The 23,019-nt window shown below is 35.5% G+C and overlaps 1 protein-coding gene across 3 annotated transcripts in view; it reads left to right on the forward strand.

The window, feature by feature from the left end:
* The window catches only part of TDRD3 (tudor domain containing 3), a 188,042-nt gene that overhangs the window by 131,292 nt on the left and 33,731 nt on the right, over positions 1–23,019 (forward strand). For all 3 annotated transcript variants that reach the window (XM_011943268.1, XM_011943270.1, XM_011943271.1), the window contains 2 exons: positions 12,856–13,706; positions 18,530–18,655. In XM_011943268.1, coding sequence (XP_011798658.1) covers positions 12,856–13,706; positions 18,530–18,655 — 977 coding nt within the window. The remainder of the gene's footprint in view (positions 1–12,855; positions 13,707–18,529; positions 18,656–23,019) is intronic.

Consider the following 23,019-nt stretch of genomic DNA (forward strand, 5'->3'; position numbering starts at 1 on the left):
CTTTTACACTGTTGGTGGGATTGTAAACTAGTTCAACCATTATGGAAAACAGTATGGCGATTCCTCAAGGATCTAGATCTAGATGTACCATATGAGCTCATTTTAAGATAGCATGTAATTTTAATTGGAGTTAAAGCCCAGAGTAAATTTTTACTTTTATTAAGTTGAATCTCCACTTTGGTGGAAAATTTGGTTATTTTCTGTAAATCTCGTGTTCTAAAATTAACTCTTCATTGATGGGAGAAAATGTTGGATATTTTTCTAAAACAAATCTAGACAGTGTTTCAGGATAACATCTTAATATTTAATGGTTACATGCGTTATAGACAGCTAATGAAGAGAGTTAAGATCTTATTTATGTTCATATTAGCAGCATCATTATTTGAGTCTGTTATAGACTCAAATTGACATTACCAAGCAGTAATTGTGATTCAGTGGTATGCATATATTTAGGGTTTAAAAGGTTTGTTTTTCTAATACAGTTGCATAAACAAATCTTTCTATGTTGCTGATGCATAAGCTGTCTGAGTATTTTGTTTAGTTTTAGTACCCCTAGAAGTCAGAATTTAGTGGAGTAAGCCTTGGCTTGGATGGACTTGTTATATCATGATATCAGATTCTGGACAGTAATTTGTCAGGCTGGTTGGAAAAAATATATATATTCTAATTTTTAAAAGTTTCATTAGAAATAATTGATTATCACATTTACTTTTCTTAGAAATTTTTCTCAGCATTGACTTTTTGTTATATCTTTAAATTGGAATAAAACATAATTCTAGTTGACATTTTTGTTAATATTCTGAACAAAGTGAGGTTGGATTACATTGTTTTCTGTTACCAAATGAAAAGGACAGGATACTGGAGCAGATGCATACAACTAATTCCACCAGTAAACTTACAGCTCTTGAATACTAGTTGTATGTCTTTGGGTGAGATATAGAACTATTAACCTTAATTTTCTCATCAGGAAATGGAGAAGTAGTGACAGCACCTATTGTAGGGCTACAGGATCATTGGGAAGATCAAATTAGGTAATGTATATGAAGTGCTAAGCATAGTGCTTGGCATCAGCAACAGCAGCAGATGCAACAGCATCCTCCACTCATCATGTATCATCTCCACCTTCATTGCCCTACTTCAGGCCTTCATCAAGGCTTTCATCAGACTTTCACCGTTTTTTGCAGAACCTTATCATCCCATTCTCCATATTGTAATCAGTGACCTTTCAAAGCACAAATTTGATCACACTACCTGCTGGCTTAAAATGCTCCATTGACTCTTCTCATTGGCAGGATAAAATTCAGACTACACTATATATATTGTTTTTATGGTGTTCCATTGCTCTTATTTTCTGTGGATTTTGTGAAAATTAGTATTTTTATTGGTTAACAGGATATAGATGTAAATAATCTGTTTAGATATTAGCAGATATAAGGATAACATTAATGGTTGATGTGTACTTCACATCCAGTTGCAGGTCTTTGATAGTTCACGGAAGGTGTCTTTTTGGCTTTGTTTTTGCCTTTTTTTTTTTTATTTAATTCAAGTTTCAGGTCACTTTGGATAGTTTGCCTTGTAGATTTACTGCTTGAACTTTGAAGACTGAAGAACAGGGACCTCACAAAGGGAATGTAATATAATGATAATAGAGAAAATATGTATATATTAGGCTAGATGTTATTGTTAGGGATTTCCTCAAGAATCATCTATATATTGACTATAATGTATATTTATATCTTATTGCATCAAACAGCATTACTGCATATTGATGGAAATCTATGGTAGTGTGCCTGTTTGGAAACCAGGAATAAATGGTTGCTATGTGAGTAAAGTCATCAACTGCCAGCACAGCCGAAAGCAGAAGAAATGTATAGCTATCTACCCACAGCCTATCACTTTCTTTCTATTCCTAGCCATCTCTATGGGCTTCCCAGCCCTTGACTCTTTCTTCCTGTAAAGCTGATTCCTTTTTACCATTCCATTCTTTTTGAAGTACAAATGTACCCCAAATTTCTAGATAGTACTTTAAGCTTAACTTGAATTAATTATTTCCAATTCTATTTGTGGACAACTTGTTACCTTTAATAGTTAATAGTCTGTGCCAGAGCCACTTAGTATCTAGTCAACAAACAAGTACAGATTAAGTGCTGAAATTGAGAGCATTTAGAAACCCCTTTAGCAATTTGATCATACCTAAACATTTGTTACTGCATTTTACAAAAGTAACAGTCAGCGGCAGATTGGAAATTAAAACCAGAACCAGCAGCTAAAACAAAAACCCTGGTCTTTCACTACAGTGAGTTTGAAATGTTCTGGTTTATGTTGTTAGGACATTGCAGTCTCTGGATTTACCTGCATTCTGACAGCATCACACTTTTTGTCAGAGTAACAAGGCCAGGCAGGTAGTTTAAGATGGTAGGCACAGTACCAGGTGGGAAGTGAAAATATACTACACTGCTGCCTCCTCTGAGACAGCCATGCAGTGAGGAGGCACCCAAGCTTCATGGAGAGGCTGTCTCCAGTCCTCAGTCCTAGTCTTTAAATGCTCCCAGCCCTGGCCCTGGACCTGTGTACGTGAATCTTTAGGTAATTCTGGTGCTGGCTGTTGAGCCCCTCTCAAGCTGTGCATCTTAACACTGGAGGCTCCACATCCAAGAGGGACACACTGTCCCCACTGTGCCTTTTCTGAATTCCTGGCCCACAGGATCTGTGAGCATAATAAAGTGAATGTTCTTTTATGCCACTAAGTTTGAGTAATGGTTTGTTACGTAATTGTAGTATTGGGGAAAAATCCCTAAAAATTGGCCTCACGTAGAATTGTGATTTAGAAAAAAACACTGGTGAGTGAAAAAACCTTGTCCTGCCATTGGTGTGTTGCTTTTTAAGTCATTATAGTATTTTAACTTTGTAAATACATGTAAAAAGGTAGTTAATAATTTCAATGTCATATTTAATTGCCTAGGTATGTGTGAGTTCTAGGCTTCATCTTTTATGAACCTTAAATTATGCTTAGTGCATTATATACATGGATGTTTTCTTAGACTAATAATGTATCCAGCACTAAGCTACAAACATCTGCAGACTTTACTAAGAGCCAAACCCAAAGGACATAATTTTTCAGAACTAGTCTCTGTAAAATACTATGAAAAGAGACTGTATAGGTTCCTTTTAGCCCGCAGTTTTATTAGAATATTATCAGGAGCATTTCTAAATTTGAATGATCCTAATATACTCTGCTCTGAATTTTTGAAATATTAGACGTTTTATCTAATATAATTGAGCATTAGTAAACTGAAGAAGTTTCCTCTGTTGTAGGGTTTTCATATTAAATCTACATTGTTTTAAATTAATTTAATTTCTTTGCATATGGTAATATTACTTTTTGGTACTTGGATCTGTAGAAGATGGATACAGCTTTTCTTAGAATACTAGAACACATGAGCCTCTTTTTCATTTTTGCTGTTATTTTCTTCCTCCTCATTTAATTGTCCGTTCACTTACATATTTATTAACCATAAGATAAAATAATAAGTGTCACTTATTGAGCATCTGCTATGTGCCAGGGACTATACTAGGTGCTTTGCATACTATTAATTCATTTTATCATCTGCAAATACAAAATATATATTATTTCCATTTGACAGATAAGGAAATAAGCTTGTATATTAATATTTGAATTAAAGCAAAAATAACATAAGGTTGTTATTTCTAAATGGTTTTTGACCCACAAGTCTAGTGCCTCGTATATAAATACCTGTTTATCAACAAGAGAACCACATCTGACTTTATCCAAGTAGCTAAATTACTCAGATACATGTATTTTCATTTAATGGATCAATTTTTCCATTAGTACTTTCTTTAACCCTGGCAGAAAAATGTTTTTATAGTAATCCTAACCTGAGTTTCATGATGAAATACTGAAAATAACTCATGGTTATTAATGATTTAATGCTAGTAGTATAATGGTAACTTTGTTGAGGTTTAAGAGGGAGGTTAATACTGGGGTCTGGAATCTACTCAGTTAATCCCAGCTCTACCCTGTGCTAGTTGTATAACCTTGTCAAGCCTCTTCAGCTTTCTTATCTGTGAAATAGGGATGTTATAACTGTACTCTGAGGTAAGCTTATTTGGTTTTTTAATTATGTGAGAAATTTTACTAAACTGGCAATTTTTTTCTTTTTTGTATTTGTAAGGACTAGCTTGGGCTTTGCATGCATTTTAGATGGGACTAAACCAGGCAATCTTTGCAGTTGTATTGTTGATGTGTGTGGCACTTTTTCTCAGAATTCTCATTATTTGTTCATTTATAACAGCAGTAGTCTTATGCTTTATGCTAACTTTTTAAAAATTGGCTTTTCTCTGGTTTTTTTTTATTTTTTAAAGGGGCTTTGAAACACCAAAAAGTTAGTTCTTTTGAACACTGGGCATCTTAACTATGTTTATTTTGAGCTTAGTCTTCAGTTTAATATGTATCATATCTATAAAGATTTTAATGAGAACAGGAAAACAACTGTATATATTTGAATAATTATACAAATTATAATTGAAAGAAAAATACCATGCCAAATTAAAACTAATGTTAATTCTTGTGATCATTTTTTCTGAGATCTGGTGTTTTTATTTAGCATAATGGACATCAACTTTATGATATTGGAATATACAATAATTTTTCCTTTGAAATTAATAATGTTGATTATGGCTTTACTTAGAATTTAAGCAGGTTTCTAGCCCAGGATCTTTGTATGTGTTGTTCTCTCCTCTTGGACGACTATTCCTTACTTTCTTTGCATTTCCTCTCATTAGGGCTCATGTAAACACCATTTCTTCAGAGACGTTTTCCCTCTACATTGCTGTACTCCCCACTCCTAGTTTTTTCATAAGTCGATTTCTTTCATAGATTTTATTACAGCTTTAAGCTACATTATTTGTTCTTTTTACCTATTTGTTGTCTACCTCTGCCCATTATAACTAAGCTTCACAGGATAGAGGACAATGTGTCTTACCTACTGCTTTGATATAGAGTGACTAGGAGAGCATTGACAACGCCACCAGCAGTCAATGCTCGGTAACTATGATGAGTATCAGTGAAGGAAAGAGGTAAGTAGCATCATCCCAGTTTTACAAGGGTCACACAGCTGCTCAGTGGTAGGACTGGAATTTAATTCCAGTAGTCAAATTCCAAACACTTTGTTTGGACCCAGGAGAAAGCAGTTTTATATATATTCTCAAATTGAATCATTGCCATAATCCTGTGATAAGAATCATTACTCACATTTTACAAATGAGGAAACTGGAGTCCTTTGTGACTTTGTCAAAGGTGCATTACTGCAAAACTAGAGAAGCAGTTTATTTGGTCTCAAGCTCAGTGTTCTCTAGTGAAAATCAGATGGCTTTTATAAGCTTACTTTTTTGTGTTGTGGAGTCTTTTTTTGTGATCATTTGAACTCAATCTAAATCTACCCTAATGTGCTTTGATGCATACTTCTCTTAAAGGAGTAAAAGTAAAGGAGTACGTTTTCTATTTCAATCTTGCAGCCTTAGCTAAGCCCAGGTAATGGTGTTAAACAGGTAGCAATGTTGAACTTGGAGGCTTGTTTCATTCCCAGTGTTTTCAGTAATTCTGTCTTTCTTTCAGCAAATATACACTGAGTGCCACTTATCTGCCTGATTCTGTCGTAGCTAAGCACTGGAGAAAACAATGCTGAGCAAGACTCACACCCTACTCTTAACATAGTAACTATGTAAAAAATATTTAAAGCAGCCTTTTCTTAAAAAAATGTAATACTGAAATGAATGAGATACCTGTAGTCATGAGATACATACCTGCCCATGAGATACTGTTCATTTTAAAACTGAATTGTAGCCCATGAGATATAGCATGAGTCTACTTTTTTTGTTAAAAAAGAAAGTGTATGGGCTGGGCGTGGTGGCTTATGCCCATAATCCCAGCACTTTGGGAGGCCGAGGCAGGCAGGTCACCTGAGGTCAGGAGTTCGAGACCAGCCTGACCAACATGGAGAAACCCTGTCGCTACTAAATATACAAAAAAATGGCCAGGCATGGTGGCACGTGCCTGTAATCCCAGCCACTCAGGAGGCTGAGGCAGGAGAATCACTTGAACCCAGGAGGTGTAGGTTGCCGTGAGCAGAGATTGCACCATTGCACTTCCAGCCTGGGCAACAAGAGTGAAACTCGGTTTCAAAAAAAAAAAGAATGTGTATGAATTATATAAAAGAGAGTAACCTGCGAAACTGTGAATAATTACTATATCTGGAAGTGGGATTGGATAAGCAGAAGGTGGAACTTTCTTGTACACGTTTTTCTAATGATAGGATCAAGAGTAATTTTTTTCTTTTTAAATATTTCTTAGCATTTTTAATATAGAAAAAATTAAAGGATGTAGAGAAAATTTTTATATGGAGAACGTTTATAGATATACTATATTTTAAGTGAAAAACAGTATTAGAGTATAATTTTGATTTTCTGATGTATCTAAATTTTCTCTGTAATATGACTTTCATAATATGACAATAAAGAAGTTTTTATTAAAGCATTCTTCCTGCCCTGTTTTCATTAAGAATCAAATAAAAACAAATAAACAAGAAAACTAAAGCAAGGTAAAGATCCTAGCTAAAAATGGGAGTTGGTGGTAGTGGGAATGTATAAGTAGGGAAGCACCTTATTTTCTGATTTTTGGTCTTTCCTGATGTGTCACCAATTAAGTTTATTTGCTGAATTTTAATGCTAATAATGACAGCTAACATTTATTGGGTGCTTATTAAAGCCAGATACTGTTCTAAGTACTTTACATATAATCCTCCGAGGTATGCTCTATTATTACCCCCAGCTTAAAGATGAGGCTCAGAAAAGTTAAGTGTTTTGCCTAAGGTTACAGAATTAGTAAGTGGCACCCCATGATAAAAAGCTATATAGTCTTTCTTTTGCTATTTCTAAGTGCCAGTTTGTGAACTCTAAATACCAATCCAATTTTCAATAGAGGTTTATGTTTTTCTGCATTAATGGAAAAAGATTATTAATTTTAGGTCAGGATTCTGGCAGTCCTAGCGTCCAAATGTATTCTTCAGCCCCATCAGGGATTGTGAAAGAGCCTTTGTGATTTCTACATCTCACCAGAAATGAACAGATACGGGTTATAAAATTAAAGCTAACATGTTGTTGGTTACATTCTGGCTTCCCCCCCCCCCCCCCCAGCAGCTTGGCATAATGGAAAAATCCTGGGTTTTAGCTTCAGTTAGATTTCAGTTTAATTCTGGCTTCAGCATTGTCTACCACAAGCCTTTAGTTGAGTCACATTCCTTTGTTTCTTCACTTGCAAAATAAAGATGATAATACTGCCCTTTTAGGATGGTTGTGAAGATTACATGAAATGATGTAGGCAAAAGACCTTTAACATAGAGTCAGGCATATAGTAGGATCTTCATAAATATTAAGGCATTTCTTCAGGTAGGTGTATCAGAATAAAATGAGGTTTAGCCTTGGGAAACAAATTCTACCTGATTTTCTGCTATAGAATGCAGGTACAACTGCTGCTGGAGAATATTCTGCAAAAAAAAGTGTTAATATTTTAAGATGCCTGATTAATTTAGTACATACTTATATACAGACTTAAATTATTTGTGACAATTAATAAGTTAATTCTTAATTATTATTTTAGTTTATTTATTTATTTATTTATTTTTGAGGCAGAGTCTGGCACTGTCTCCCAGGCTAGAGTGCAGTGGCACCATCTCTGCTCACTGCAGCTTCCACCTCCCAGGTTCAAGCAATTGTCCTGCCTCAGCCTCCCGAGTAGCCGGGACTACAGGTGTACACCACTATGCTCAGCTAATTTTTGTATTTTTAGTAGAGATGGGGTTTCACCATGTTGGCCGGACTAGTCTTGAACTCCTGACCTCAAGTGATCCACCCACCTTTGCATCCCAAAGTGCTGGGATTACAGGCATGAGCCACAGCACTGGTCCTGTAATATGTTTTTCTATCATTTTTTTTTTGCTAATCTTTTCTTTTTTCTGCTATTTAATGTTAAATGTTACCCATTTCTACTTGTGCTTTTTTTCCCCACCTTTTCCTTTGGGCTGATTAAAAAAAAAAGTGATGCATTTTACTCTGCTGTCTGTACAGAAAAATATATTAATATATTTATTAGAGTAGATTGCAGACCTGACCTGTGCTGCCCCTTGCTATCTAATGTAGTTTAGAATTATGATGTCTTCTTAAAAAGGGTAGAGGAGAACAATTAGATTCTGACCGGGGAACCAAGGAGCTGCCTTTTCAGTTGATTTGGGATATATTCCTTAGTTTATTTAAAATTGCTTTTCTGGCCGAGCACGGGGCTCACGGTAATCACAGCACTTAGGGAGACCAAGGCAGGTAGATCACCTGAGGTCCGGAGTTCGAGACCAGCCTGGCCAACATGGTGAAACCCAGTCTCTACTGAAAATATAAAAATTAGCCAGGCGTGGTGGTCTGCACCTGTAATCCCAGCTACTTGGGAGGCTGAGGCAGGAGAATTGCTTGAACCTGGGAGGCGGAGGTTGCACTGAACCAAGATTGTACCACTGTACTCCAGCCTGGGTTGACAGAGTGAGGCTCCATCTCAAGAAAGAAAGAAAGAGAGAGAGAGAGACAGAGAGAGAGAGAGAAGGAGAGGGAGAGAGAAGGCAGGCAGGCAGGCAGATAAGCAGGAAGGAAGGAAGGGAGGGAGGGAGGAAGGAAGATTGCCTCTCCCACAATTTAATAATTGAGTATATTTATTATGTGTTTAATAGATGAGCTCAGTTTCAAAATACTGACTTTATATATGACTTTATGATTTAACTAACCTAAGATAAAAGGTATTGGGCTTAAGGAAATCCAGGAATGGATGATGAATCCAAGAATGATTGGAAATCCAAGAATGACTTCTTAAGTATTTCATTTGCAGTGAAATGGATATATATGAAAACTAACTTCTTTTAAAAACACAATTTTCGGCTGGGCACAGTGGCTCACACCTGTAATCCCAGCACTTTGGGAGGCCTAGGCGGGTAGATAATGAGGTCAAGAGTTCGAGACCAGTCTGGCCAACATGGTGAAACCCCGTCTCTACTGAAAACACAAAACTTATCCAGACATCGTGGCAGGTGCCTGTAATCCCAGGTACTCGGGAGGCTGAGTCAGGAGAATGACTTGAACCTGGGAGGCAGAGGTTGCAGTGAGCCAGATCACGCCACTGCAATCCAGCCTGGGCAACAGAGCAAGACTTTGTCTCAAAACAAAACAACAAACAAAAAAAACCCCACAATTTTCACTTTCTACCTCTGTGAGTTTATTTTACTGTATTAAGGAAATTCTTTTTTTTGAGACGGAGTCTCGCTCTGTTGCCCAGACTGGAGTGCAGTGGCGCAATCTCCGCTCACTGCAAGCTCTGCCTCCCGGGTTCACGCCATTCTCTTGCCTCAGCCTCCTGAGTAGCTGGGACTACAGGTGCCCGCCACCACGCCCGGCTAATTTTTTTGTATTTTTAGTAGAGACGGGGTTTCACCATGTTAGCCAGGATGGTCTCGATCTCCTGACCTCGTGATCCGCCCTCCTTGGCCTCCCAAAGTGCTGGGATTACAGGCGTGAGCCACCACGCCCGGCCTTTTTATTTTTGAGACAGGATCTCACTCTGTCACCCAGGCTGGAGTTCAGTGGTGCGATCTCGGCTCACTGCAGCTTCCACCTCCCAGGTTCAAACAATTCTCCCACTTCACCCTCCCGAGTAGCTGGGATTACAGGGCCAGGCCACCAAGCCTGGCTAATTTTTGCATTTTTAGTAGAGACAGAGTTTCACCAAGATGACCAGGCTGATCTCGAACTCCTGACCTCAGATGATACACATGCTTTGGCCTCCCAAAGTGCTGGGATTACAGGGGTGAGCCACTGCACCTGGCCAGGAATTCTTATTTTTTAAAAATAATTTTCTTTGTAAATTTTACTCTCACTATGTTATCTCAGCATAGTAATGGAAATGAAATATGTTCGTTATTAATAAAATTACTAGTTTTATTCTATAGTCTAATGTACATCATAGTTCAGTAACTGAAAATAATATTTTAAGTACTAAGTGTAATGATTTTTCCTCTTTACTATCAGCAGTTTCCTAAGCTTGTTTATTTGTTAAATAATAAGCTCTTCAGGAATTTGTCATTCTATTTTCTAGGATAGTACTTTTGCTGTAAGAAGGTTGGTGCATGAGAGTGCTTGAGTACATAAATGAAAGTGTTAATTGTTAGTAAAAACAATAATAAAAAATTAGAAATTCTTTAAGTAGATTGGATCGGAACAAAGTGAACAGATTTTATATTTTCCTATTAATATAGTTCTCCAGTATAGTTCCATAGACCCATAGTACCCCTGAATTCTAAATTATAGATTAGGAAATTTTTTGTATTTTCCTTTTAGAAGAATTGAAATCAAGTTTTGCCACATCTGCCAAGCCTGGTTGAACTTTCATTCTGTATACGTCATTATTCATCCTTCATTTGTAGTCCATTATACTTAGTTAATCTCATCATGACTTAATTTTTTCCTTACCTCCTGATTATCATAGATATTAGGGGCCCTCATTGGAATAATATAAGAAAAAATTGATCCCTAAACGGCAGATCTGAAAAGCTTACTCCCCAAATACTTATTTGTTCAATGTACCATACAAGGGACCTTACTTTACTTCTCTCTGTTAAGCCTCATAACACCTATATCATAAAACTATCTTGGGGACTATTGATAATGCATATAAAGTGCTAGTGTGGGCTATCTAATACATAGCAGATAATCAACAGGAGGCAACTGCCGCTTTTATTCTCTAAAAATGTCTGGAACAAAAGCCAATACATGCCTTCTGTTGAAAATGCTCATTTGGGTCCTGATTTTGGTCACTGCTGTTCTTCCTGGAATCTTTACTCCTGAACAGTAAACAATGCCAGCAGAAACTAAAAGTGATCATTTTTCTTCTCTCTAAAGAAAAATTTAATATTGACTGCTTTTGTTAAAATAAGACATTATATTATGTTTATTAGGCAGATAATCTTGAGGGAAAGTGTTTTTTTTTCTTTTTTTTAAGATCTCTCTTATGGCCTTGGCTAATATTTGAAATGTTGTATCTTAGAAAAATCTTCATTCTTTGTCACAATTAAGGGGTCGTTTGACTGGATTAATTTTTTCCTTAGAAAATATTCCATAATTTTAAAGGTAAATTTAAATTCCAAAATTTATAGCCTTTTGGCTTCTAGCTTCCATTGGTTCGGTTGAGAATGAGTTTTTTTGGACCACTTTGAGTCTTTTTTTTTTTTTTTTTGAGATGGAGTCTTGCTCTGTCACCCAGGTCGGAGAGTGGTGGCACAATCTCATCTCACTGCAACCTCCATCTCCCAGGTTCAAGCGATTCTCTTGCCTCAGCTTCCTGGGTAGTTGGGATTACAGGTGTACACCACCATACCTGGTTAATTTTTGTATTTTTAGTAGAGACAGGGTTGCCCAGGGTGATCTCAAACTCCTGGCTTCAAGCGATACACCTGCCTCAGCCTTCCAAAGTGCTTGGATTACAGGTGTGAGCCACCATGCCTGACCTGACCACTTTGAACTTTGATCTTTAATTGATGACCTGTTTTGTCACTCAGTAACCTTTAAACCTTTATTCCTGTTGTTTTAAACAATCTACCAGATACCTTTTGGTCTCTATTCCTGTTGTTTTAAACTATCTACCAGATACCTTTTGGCCTCTGGTGGCTGTTTGGAAATGTTTTGGGGCAAGTTTTGACAGTCAGCATGCCTGGGGATGCTGGGGGAGGGTCCTTTTGGCATTTTGTATCTGTAGGCCAATGAAGTTAATTTTCTTGTAGTTAATTTCCTTGCAACAGAGGGAACAGTCTTACCCAAGATATCAGTGGAGGCTCTCATTGGAAATGTTGTAACCCTGGGGAAATATAAGAATAATTACAGCTGCATGTTGATTATGTTGTATGATGAGAGAAACAAGGCACATACACCAAAGACCAATGAGTATGTTTGGTATGTTTGGTAATCGTGTTATAGACATGCTAAGTGAAATTATGGAGGAAGAAAGTATAAATGACATGGTACAAACTGAAACAATAAAAATCACTATGTGAAATACAGCCATTAAAAATTATCTATATATATTTATCATGTTACTTCTTGGACATTATAGGCACTGTTACGCTTAGTAATGTTTCTGACACTTTTTTGGTATTTCCACTTTTGACACTTTTCTGTATTTCCAAGTAGTACCTATTCTTAATTACTTTGACAGATCAAGAAAATTAACTCTTTTGTATAGTAGGATATCTATGTGTAACATAAACTCTTTTTTTATAGTAGGATATCTGTTTGTAACATAAACATTTAGCAATTCCCAGATCCAGAAAGATTTGAAAAGAAACATTTTTGCTAAGGCTAGAACATGGCTGATAATAATAGCTATATATTTGTACTTGTACAGTTTCATAGCAGTTTCTGAGTTAGCAATTTGCAGATCTGTTTCATTAATGTTTTAGGAGATGATTTACCAGAATAGCATATGTAGGTAGCTGTATTGTAAGAATTTGGATTATCCACCATTTTTCTGTGGTCCATTTTACTACTTTATTAATGTTGCTGACTAAGAAAACTGTACATTAGAAATGCAGGACTCCAAGGAAGCAGAGAAGGAGTAAGATTATGATGTAGGAAGACGGAAGATTTTAGAATAGTAGTTTGATAATTTTGTATTAATAGAATAAAGCATTTTAAAATAATTATTAATACAGAGTCTTCATCTTAATTTGCATATGGTATACTTTTACCTTTCAGAACCTAAATCACAGCCACAGCAGCTTCATCAGGGACAATACAGATCGTCAAATACTGAGCAAAATGGAGTAAAAGATAATAATCATCTGAGACATCCTCCTCGAAATGATACCAGGCAGCCAAGAAATGAAAAACCGCCTCGTTTTCAAAGAGACTCCCAAAATTCAAAGTCAGTTTTAGAAGGCAGTGGATTACCTCGAAATAGAGGTTCTGAAAGACCAAGTACTTCTTCAGCATCTGAAGTATGGGCCGAAGACAGAATCAAATGTGATAGACCGTATTCTAGATATGACAGAACTAAAGATACTTCCTATCCTTTAGGTTCTCAGCATAGTGATGGTGCTTTTAAAAAAAGAGATAACTCTATGCAAAGCAGATCAGGAAAAGCTCCCTGCTTTGCAGAGGCAAAAGAAAATCCACTTCCTCAAGAATGTGTAGATTATAATAATCAAAAACGTGGGAAAAGAGAAAACCAAACATCTATTTCTGATTATTTTTATGACAGGAAATCACAAACAATAAATAATGAAGCTTTCAGTGGTATAAAAATTGAAAAACATTTTAATGTAAATCCTGATAATCAGAATCCAGTTCGAAGTAATAGTTTCATTGGTGTTCCAAATGGAGAAGTAGAAATGCCACTGAAAGGAAGACGAATAGGACCTATTAAGCCAGCAGGACCTGTCACAACTATACCCTATGATGATAAAATATTTTACAATAGTGGGCCCAAAAGAAGAACTGGGCCAATTAAGCCAGAAAAAATACTAGAATCATCTATTCCTATGGAGTATGCAAAAATGTGGAAACCTGGAGATGAATGTTTTGCACTTTATTGGGAGGACAACAAGGTATGGATGCTTTAAAGATACTATACACTAATATTACTAAATGTTACATTCTAGTGGGACTTTCTAGAAGCTGTCACTTTGGAACTATGAGTTTTTTCCTACTATTGTGCCTGTTTAAAATCTTTGAACAAATTTATAGATATATGAAGGATAAACAAAATATTTAATATTTTTATGGATGCCTAGGGACAATCTATCCCATAAGATTTGGCTAAGTTCAGTTTGGTTTTAGCTTACATGCCAGAAAAATATTGTAAAAGTAATTATGTGAAGTTGAACTTTATTTTACTTATCATCAGCTGAATTCCATACGTTTGCTTTTCACTCTGGTAAAATTACGCTGATTCACAAGGAAGAAAATCAGTTGAGTGGCACAAAATGAAATTCTGCGGATTTTCAGTTAAAGAAAAGAGTACACATTCAGCCTACTTTTTAAAAAAGTTAACATGTAAGTTAATTATTTATCTTGTAATGATTTAAAAATTGTTAAACCATTGCTTCTCGGCCTTTTGGCTAAGATCAAGTTTAAAAATTATTAAACCAATTTTTAGTTTTATATTGTGGCTTAAGGGAAAGAGAGAAATTGTAGGGGAAAGGAGGAAGGAAAGACAGAAGATGAGGGCAAGAAAGAGTATAGTGGGTCAAGTAAAAGCCTAGCCAAGAGTTAGAAGACCGGCACAGTGAGAACAGGAAAGGGAAAGGGACAGAGAGACCATCAGAGAGAAGGGGACTTGGCATGTTTTTTTTCTTTTTCCTTCTGCCAACCTGCTCTTCTGTCAGCTAGTCTTCTCCTCCTTGAGGGCTTGGCTCAAACCTCACCTCCTAGAAGAAGCCTTCTTTGACCTGCCCCATACTTCTACTTACATTATTCTCTTAATCAGTGCCTTAATCACTTTTTAAAATTTATCACAACTTGTAAATATTTTTTGTTTTGGTTCTTGAATTGGTATCTCTTTGCACTATGATGATATTAAGTTCCCTGAAGGCTGGACTCTATCTGGTTTTCGTCTGTAGTCTTGCTTCTTTCACAGTATAGGGAATTCATAATTATTTGTTAACTCTGTTAATTAGTTAATTGTGGAGAGAGCACTTATATATGAGGAAAGTAGGATGGTGAAGGGATGAAGACAATAGCAAGGTAATAAAAATGTGTGTAAGGGAGTTACAGAGCAAAGGGTCTGGGAGGATGTGAGAAGCAACTCAAAAGAGGAAAAATATTTTAAATAATTTTGTTTTTTTTTTGAGATGGAGTTTCACTCTTGTTGGCCAAGCTGAAGTGCAATGGCATGATGGCAGCTCACTGCAACCTCCGCCTCCCAGGTTCAAGCAATTCTCCTGCCTCAGCCTCCCGAGTAGCTGGGACTACAGGAATGCATCACCATGCTGAGCTAATTTTTTGTATTTTTTTTAGTAGAGACAGAGTTTCACCATGTTGGCCAGGCTGGTTTCAAACTCCTGACCTCAGGTGATCCACCCGCCTCGGCCTCTCAAAGTGCTGGGATTACAGATGTGAGCCACCGCACCTGTCCAAAATAAATATTTTATAGGTTGCAGTTGATACAGTAAGGGTGTGCCTATGAGAGTGTGTGGCTAAAGGGAATGGTATAAGTAAAGGTAACTGAAGATTTCAAGGAATTGAAATTCACATGAGAGATTTGGTTGGATCCTTTATTAAGGATGCTATAGGATTTGGGGTCAAGAACCAGGCCTTCTTGTGTTCATTAAATAATGAGGTATAAGCAGAGTGTTAGATGTTGCCTGATGATAGAATAAGGAGTACAGAATGAAACAGCTAGATGGCATAGGCTGTTAAGGTTTTTGTGTGAGTGGGATGACGATTGTTTAGAAACAGCATCTCTGTCACATCTTTACTTAAGCCTGGAAGGAAAGGAAGAGACAGCACTGTGTGTCTTTTCTTTTTCTCTGGAATAGCAAAAGGCTGGTATTCCCAGGAATACCAGCAGATTTGGAACTATTTCATATGGCCACTTCCTGGCTATTAGGAAGGCTTGAAACACAGATGCAGGTGGTCTTCACTATCCAGATTCTTATTCTTCCAACTCAGACCACTTACTTTCCAAAATTCAGGAACTATTTGTTTTGAGTAGTGGGAAATTCATTATATTTAGCTATTTCTCCTTTATGGTGGAGGCAAGAAAAAGTGAAGTACTTGGAAATCAATGTTTATTGAGCCAACGGTAACTACCTTAGAAATAATAGTCACTATATCTGATGCTCCCATGAGAGGTTAAGATGAGGATGGAAAAGTGTTTTCTGTATTGGATAATGTGGGGTTATTGGTGACCTTGACAAGAGCAGAAGTAAGAGATTGGAATTCACCAAGAAATGTTCAAAATGTTTGAAAGGCTTGGTAAGTGACTCTAGCTTCATTTCCATAGGAGAATATGGGAATTTCGGGGACGTTCTTCTTCCTTTAGACTGCTAAACTAGTTCAGCTATTTTTTCCTTAACTGGAACATTACAACAACTTCCATATTGACTTCCTTGCCTGAAACTTTATTCCCTTTAAATTTGTCACCAGTATTGCCACCACTGTGATCCTGGTCTTAGACCATGTCATTCCTTCTAGTTAAAAGTCTTCACTTGTAGAATAAATATAGATTTTAGCCTTTTTATTGGATTTATATCCCAATAAATCCATCATAAGTTGAAAATATCGTAAGTCAGAAATACATATATCTTAGTCATGCTAAGATATAGCATGATTCAGTGTTTGTTTAATTTACCTGAACTGGCATAATTTGGCAACTCAGAACAATTTACAGAACACAAAAGTATGGGGCTAAGAAATAAAGGAAGAGGGGAGAGATCAGAAGGTATAACAAGAACTCTAAGATGAGGAAAATTACAACATCATGTCTCTAAACTTGCTAACATTCAGACCTGGAAAGGAAACACCATGAATTCACTTACTACCTTTGTAATATTAAATATACTAGTTAAAAACCAACTATTTTGAGGGTAACTCATTTTTTAGAAGGATATGAAAAATATGAATTTTTGTTGCCTTTAGCTTTTTCTAATTCTAGCAAACCTCTTAAGAGATACTATTATTGGCTGGGTGCGGTGGCTCATGTCTGTAATCCCAGTACTTTGGAAGGCAGAGGCGGGCAGATCACCTGAGGTCAGGTGTTCGAGACCAGCCTGGCCAACATGATAAAACCCTGTCTTTACTAAAATACAAAACTTAGCCAGGCATGGTAGCACCTGCCTGTAATCCCAGCTACTCGGGAGCCTGAGGCAGGAGAATCATTGGAACTTGGGAGGTGGAGGTTGCAGTGAGCCGAGATTATACCACTGCGCTCCAGCCTGGACGACAGAGGAAGGAAGACTCCATCTCAAAAAAAAAAAAAAAATAACGATACTATTAGAGTAGATAGTGTTATACTATAATAGAGCATTCAAATACCCTAGCTTGAAGAAAACATTAACAGCAATTTGTTCTTTGTTTCCATTTCACATTTACTAAGCAACATTCAGACCTACAATTTGTGTCCTGAATGGGATGATCTGTACTGAAAGATTACTCTAATCAGATGATGTATTCCCAGTTAATTTAACAGATAAATAGAGCTATATATTATTTAACAGATAAATTTTAAAATTGTAGTTAAGCAATATTCAGACCTACAGTTTGGGTCCTGGATAGGATGATCTGTACTGAAAGATTACTGCAATCAGATGACCTATTCCCAGTTAATTTAACAGATAAATTTTAAAATTGTAGTTATTGGCGAGACACAGTGGCTTATGCTTGTAATCCCAAGACTTTGGGAGGCCAAGTAGAGAGGATCACTTGAGGCCAAGAGTTTGAGACCAGCTTGGGCAACCTAGCAATACCCTGTCTCTGAAAATTTTTAAAAATTAGCCAGGCATGGTTGTATGCACCTATAGACCCAGCTACTCGGGAGGCTGCAGCAAGAGGACAACTTAAGCCCAGGAGGTTGAGGTTGCAGTGAGCTGTGATCATACCACTGCATTCCAGCCTAGGCAACAGAGTGAGAACTTATCTCTAGAAATAAAGATAAATAAATAAGTAGATAAAATTGTGGTTATTAAGTAAAGCAGTTCCTTGTGAGTTTGTTAATATGCATCAGTTCTTAGAGCCTGCTAACTCTAAGGAAACTGGTAAGTCTCTGGACTTGCAATGTCTTTAATCCTATAAATACTGGATCTAAGTGATGGGCTTAGCTTCTTACCTGACATTCCTACTTCATTCCAGCCACTTATGATGACTGAAACAATGAGCCGCCTTTTTGCAATTTTTTCTTTTTAGTCAGATATTTCTGTTTTTAAAATAAATTACTCCATAGTTATATATTCTGATTAGTATATAAGAATTGTTGACTGGGCACAGTGGCTCATGCCTTTTATCCCAGTACTGTGGGAGGCCAAGGCAGGCAGATTGCTTGAGCTCAGGAGTTTGAGACCAGCCTGGGCGACATGGTGAAACCCCTATCTCTGCGAAAAATACCAAAAAATTAGACAGGTGTGGTGGCATACGTCTGTAGTCCCAGCTTCTTGGGAGGTTGAAATGGGAGGATCACTTGGGCTGGGGAGGTAGAGGTTGCAGTGAGCCAAGATCTTGCTACTTTACTCCAGCCTGGGTGACAGAACAAGACCCTGTCTCAAAGAAATAAAAAGAATTGTCTTACTAATGTTAGTCAAAGGGTTCCAAAGGTAAGTTTTCCTTCTAAAAAATATTACACATTGGAACACTTTAAGAATTTGCATTTCCCTCAAATATTGCCCTTTAGAGACAATACCAATTGTCATATTTAAAACTCCTTTTGCCCCCTCAGTTTTACCGGGCAGAAGTTGAAGCCCTCCATTCTTCGGGTATGACAGCAGTTGTTAAATTCACTGACTACGGAAACTATGAAGAGGTGCTACTGAGCAATATCAAGCCCATTCAGACAGAGGCATGGGTACGTGATACATATTCTGTACAAAGGCATAAACTATTATGAAGAAAATACATAGCTCTAAAGAATTGATAACCGAACAAAATTTGCAAGTGGAATAATATTTTGAATTTACTTATAACTGGCTACCCCTAAAGTAAGATTTGCATTTAATGCTTACACTGAACTACAATAAAAATGAATGCATTGGAATTACTTTTTTTGTATAATGTTTTGTTGTATTATGCTTTGGAAATAGGTGCCCTTATTTACATGTTTGCCAAAAATTTGTACGTGTGAAATGGGTTTTTATGCATATTTTGTTTTTTTCCCAGTTTGTTACTTTGAATTTTACTAAATTATGTCCAGCAGTTGTCAAATTCAAATCTCTGTTGGATATGCATATATCATTTATTATTTTAGTTACAGGTGAAATTAAGAAAAACACTTTAAGTTATATACAATTTTACACTGCATTTACTGCATATATATTGACGTATATATGTACAGGTTAACTATAAATTATCTGTTTGCTAATTATTGGATTAGTTTTGTTACCAAATGTTATGTCAAAGCTGTGTGATAAATTTGATGATGTAACTTAGAACTTACTGGCCTCATGGAGTCGATTTTAGAAAGAACTTATGTGATTGTATATAGATTGATTCTTACATTTAGGCAAACACAGGAATACAAGATGTATTAGAATGAGCTCTGTGAAGTCTTTCGTAATTCTTTCATTTAGTTTGTGAGTAGCTGTTAATAAATTTATTGTTATAAGCCAATATCAACAAATATGTTGATAACTATGTTGGTATTTTCCTAAAATAGCAAAATATTCTAGAAAATTACATCATCCAGACAGTAGCTTTCATCATTGAAGGATACATTATTTTCTCATGAACTGCCTTTAGTTTTGGTCTTCTAAAATTTTTCTGTCATATCTTCAGTGGCACCCCTTCTCCACCTTCCAAAAAGAGAAATAAAATGGCAACAAGAAAAACAAAAACTCTAATAGTAGTAATAATGTTTTGGGCCATGGATCTTTATTTTTTGGCTTTTGGTTCTAGAGAAATTATTTTCTAGATAATTTATTATTTCAACTTTTACAACATAAGATTACTAATGGCTCAATGTTTAATTAAGAGATTGTTTTCCTAACTCTTATTCTCTAAACTTTAATTGCTCTTTGCCTAAAAACCCCAAATCATCAATATCTAATTTACATCTTTCTTTTCTTGGAGGAACTTGGTGTAACTATATTTTTACTCTTCCGAGAGGTTCTCATATGATGGCTATTTTCATTCTCTTTTCCATTAATACATTTTAATCTAGTTTTGATGATGAAAGTAATTATTTATTGAATCTGTATTTCTAGAAGTTGAGTCCTGGTTTGCTATTTATTATGTTCCCAGTTGTTTTTAGCCATAGTAGTTAAAGATTCAAAATACAATTCTTATGTTATTTACTTCTTATTTTTTAGAAGACTTAATAAGAGATTAATTTTATTCTTCTCTCCCTAAAGAAAAGTTTAGTTTTCTTACGTGGTTTCTTCTCTCCTTCCTTTTGCTGTTCCAGGGTGGCCATAGCTGATGAGCACATATCTTATTCCTCACTGTAGCTCTTCTATTGAGAGGTGTTTGGTCCTGAAGTGATCATTTTCTTTCTACAGTCAGTGCCTTTTCGTATTTCTCCCTTAAGAGTCCTCATTGCTTTATCCTTGATTTTAGGTCTGTATAAACTTAGCTGGAAAATCAATTTATCAGGTGTCACAGCTCATTTCATGATTCTGTTCTAAACTACAGCAATACTTTCATATTCTTCCTACTTATTTATGAATATTTATCTTTTATTATGTCATTTATTAACCTATTTTCTTTTTCTGCAGTCAACTTAAAAATCTTTTATAAAATATTTGAAATATTTTACAGAAAGAAGCAGGATAGAATCACTAAATCTTTTGGAGAGTCTGGTATTTCTTTTCTCATACTTTTATAATCAAGTGGTTGTTGATGTTTTATGAATTTGCATAAGTTACTATAATAAACATCTCTGGATCATGCACATCATGATCAGCCTTTCTTTTTTATCTGCATAAATAATTAACTTAGTTGAGAGAAATATCTCCTCGAAATATAGAGGCCACCAGCTTAATATATCTCGACCTATTTGTATTTTAAAAAATATTTGTGTGCACATAGATGTCAAAAAATCCTGAAGAAATATAGTCTGTGTTGCTGTCAGTACATGTAATGTGGAGTTAGTATAGCATTCTCTTAGCCCCTGGAAGTATTAATTTTGGGGTCTTTGAGTACTTTTTAAAAATTTTGGTGAAGAGGAAACTTTAACAGGTTTTAAGTCAATCAAAAATGTACAAAATTATCAAAAAACAAAACATTCACTCTACCAATAAGAAGGTAACTGTAACTGAGAAATCATACCAGAAAAATTAAAGGGCTGCAAAGCTGCAGGGAAATGGTTAGAGAGGACTTAGCACAATTACACTACGGATTGTGGAATTTTTAATTTTTTAACTTGTGCACTATATATGTGCATTACAATTTTTTTTATTGTGAAATGGTATTGTATCTTTTATTAAGATTTATGTTTGTTATTGCCACAAGATTTTGGAAAACTCCTGTTTTCCTAAATGTAGCAGTGATCATTTAGTGAAGATTTTTTTAAACTAGTTTGCAGAAAAATAATCAGAAAAGCCTGCATATAAGCCAAAAGCCTTTGTAGAAAATTAGTTGCTTGTATTGTCTTTTAAAAGTATAAGCATAAATCATTAAATAAAAAGCATGATATATGAAGTGACTCAATGACTAAGTTAATAGCTCGTTGTATGGAAAATTAAAATAAAAATCAAGTTAATACTTTAAATGTAAGTGTTAATGTTTTTCTCATGAAATTTAGAAATTATTTGCCTTAAATTTGTCAGTAGGCCAAATATTTATTTCTCCTTTTCATGTGGATATATATTTTTACTTCCAGAACATATGCACTCGGGGAGTATATTTTTGAAATATTTTGAAAGTGTTAATGTTGGTGTCTTTGAGTACACATTTATATGGCCAAAATGTGTGTTTTGATTATTATTAAATACTAATTTTCTTCAAAATGATTCATTAAACTTCTGTTGTCATCCTGATTTACTTGTTCTAGCTAGATTTCACCTGTTTTTTTTTTTTTTGGTTTTTTTGGCTATCTTAAGATATTCTATCTTAATGATATCTTTATTGCAGTGAACTTTCTAGTTAACACACATGAGATGTGTTATTATTTAATAATAATATCTCCTCGAAATATAGAGGCCACCAGCTTAATATATCTCTTAGCCCCTGAAAATATTAACTGGATACTCATTATTAACTGGATAAATGCTCTTATTTATCTCAAAAAATGAGTTCTTTGAACATTGTAGGATTTTTCTTATTTTAGCAAAGTAAATGAAGCATTATGGAGTCTCATGTTTTACTAGTAAAATTACATATGGAAAAAAAACCAGATTGTCTGTTTCCTACCACTGTATGAGAAAACTTTAGGGGCAAAGAAAACCTGCTACTTTCGTTTTCCACAGGCCCTTTCCAAATTGGTTCCTTTAAACTCTAAAACTAATTCCAGGAAACCAGTAAACAGATGCCACAGGCAATTTGGAAGCTTGTAAAATACCCTAGTGCTGCTGGTCAGGCAAACTTTTTGTGTTGTTGCTTCTGAATTGCTCTCCTAAACCTGGGAAAACATTGTTGGGTGCTCATTTTCCATAAATATTCATGACCTGAATTTTATTGAGACTTCTATATCCTAAGAAGTGTTTTAGAGTGTGTTGATATCTAAGCTTTCTTTTTAAAAGTTCATAGTATCTGCTTCTTGGTATCAGGAAATGATCATTGTTCAGCTATTATTTCAACTATAAAAATGATTATTATGTAGGTAATTGTTAGTTCTAAGACCTTAACATACAATGCGCATCATCTTGGCCAGTACTTCTGGAAAGCAATAGGCAAATTGTTATTGTCTTTTAGGTTGTCATCCTATCTTAAGTGTTTTTCTGTAGAATACTCATTTATTCAACAAATATTCATTATGTGTCTAGTACATCTCTTAGGTGTCGGGCACTGTTCTAGGTGATGGTATACATAAGTCTATAAAACACAAAAATCCCTGCCCTCTGCACGAAGATAAGAAAGTCATAGTTTTTATTATATGAAACAAACTGAAATATCTGATTAGGGTCTGAATTCTTCTTGAAGCTTTAAACAAAATACGAGTACAGAAAATGTTATTTACTGAAGTTTTAATTTAAATAATTATAGATTATTATTCCATATTAGTTTAAAGATAAAATTAATGTGGAAGAAGAAGGCATAACTTAAAGAATTGTATCT

This window comes from Colobus angolensis, unplaced genomic scaffold, assembly GCF_000951035.1.
Source record: "Colobus angolensis palliatus isolate OR3802 unplaced genomic scaffold, Cang.pa_1.0 Scaffold218, whole genome shotgun sequence".
Lineage (NCBI taxonomy): Eukaryota > Metazoa > Chordata > Mammalia > Primates > Cercopithecidae > Colobus > Colobus angolensis.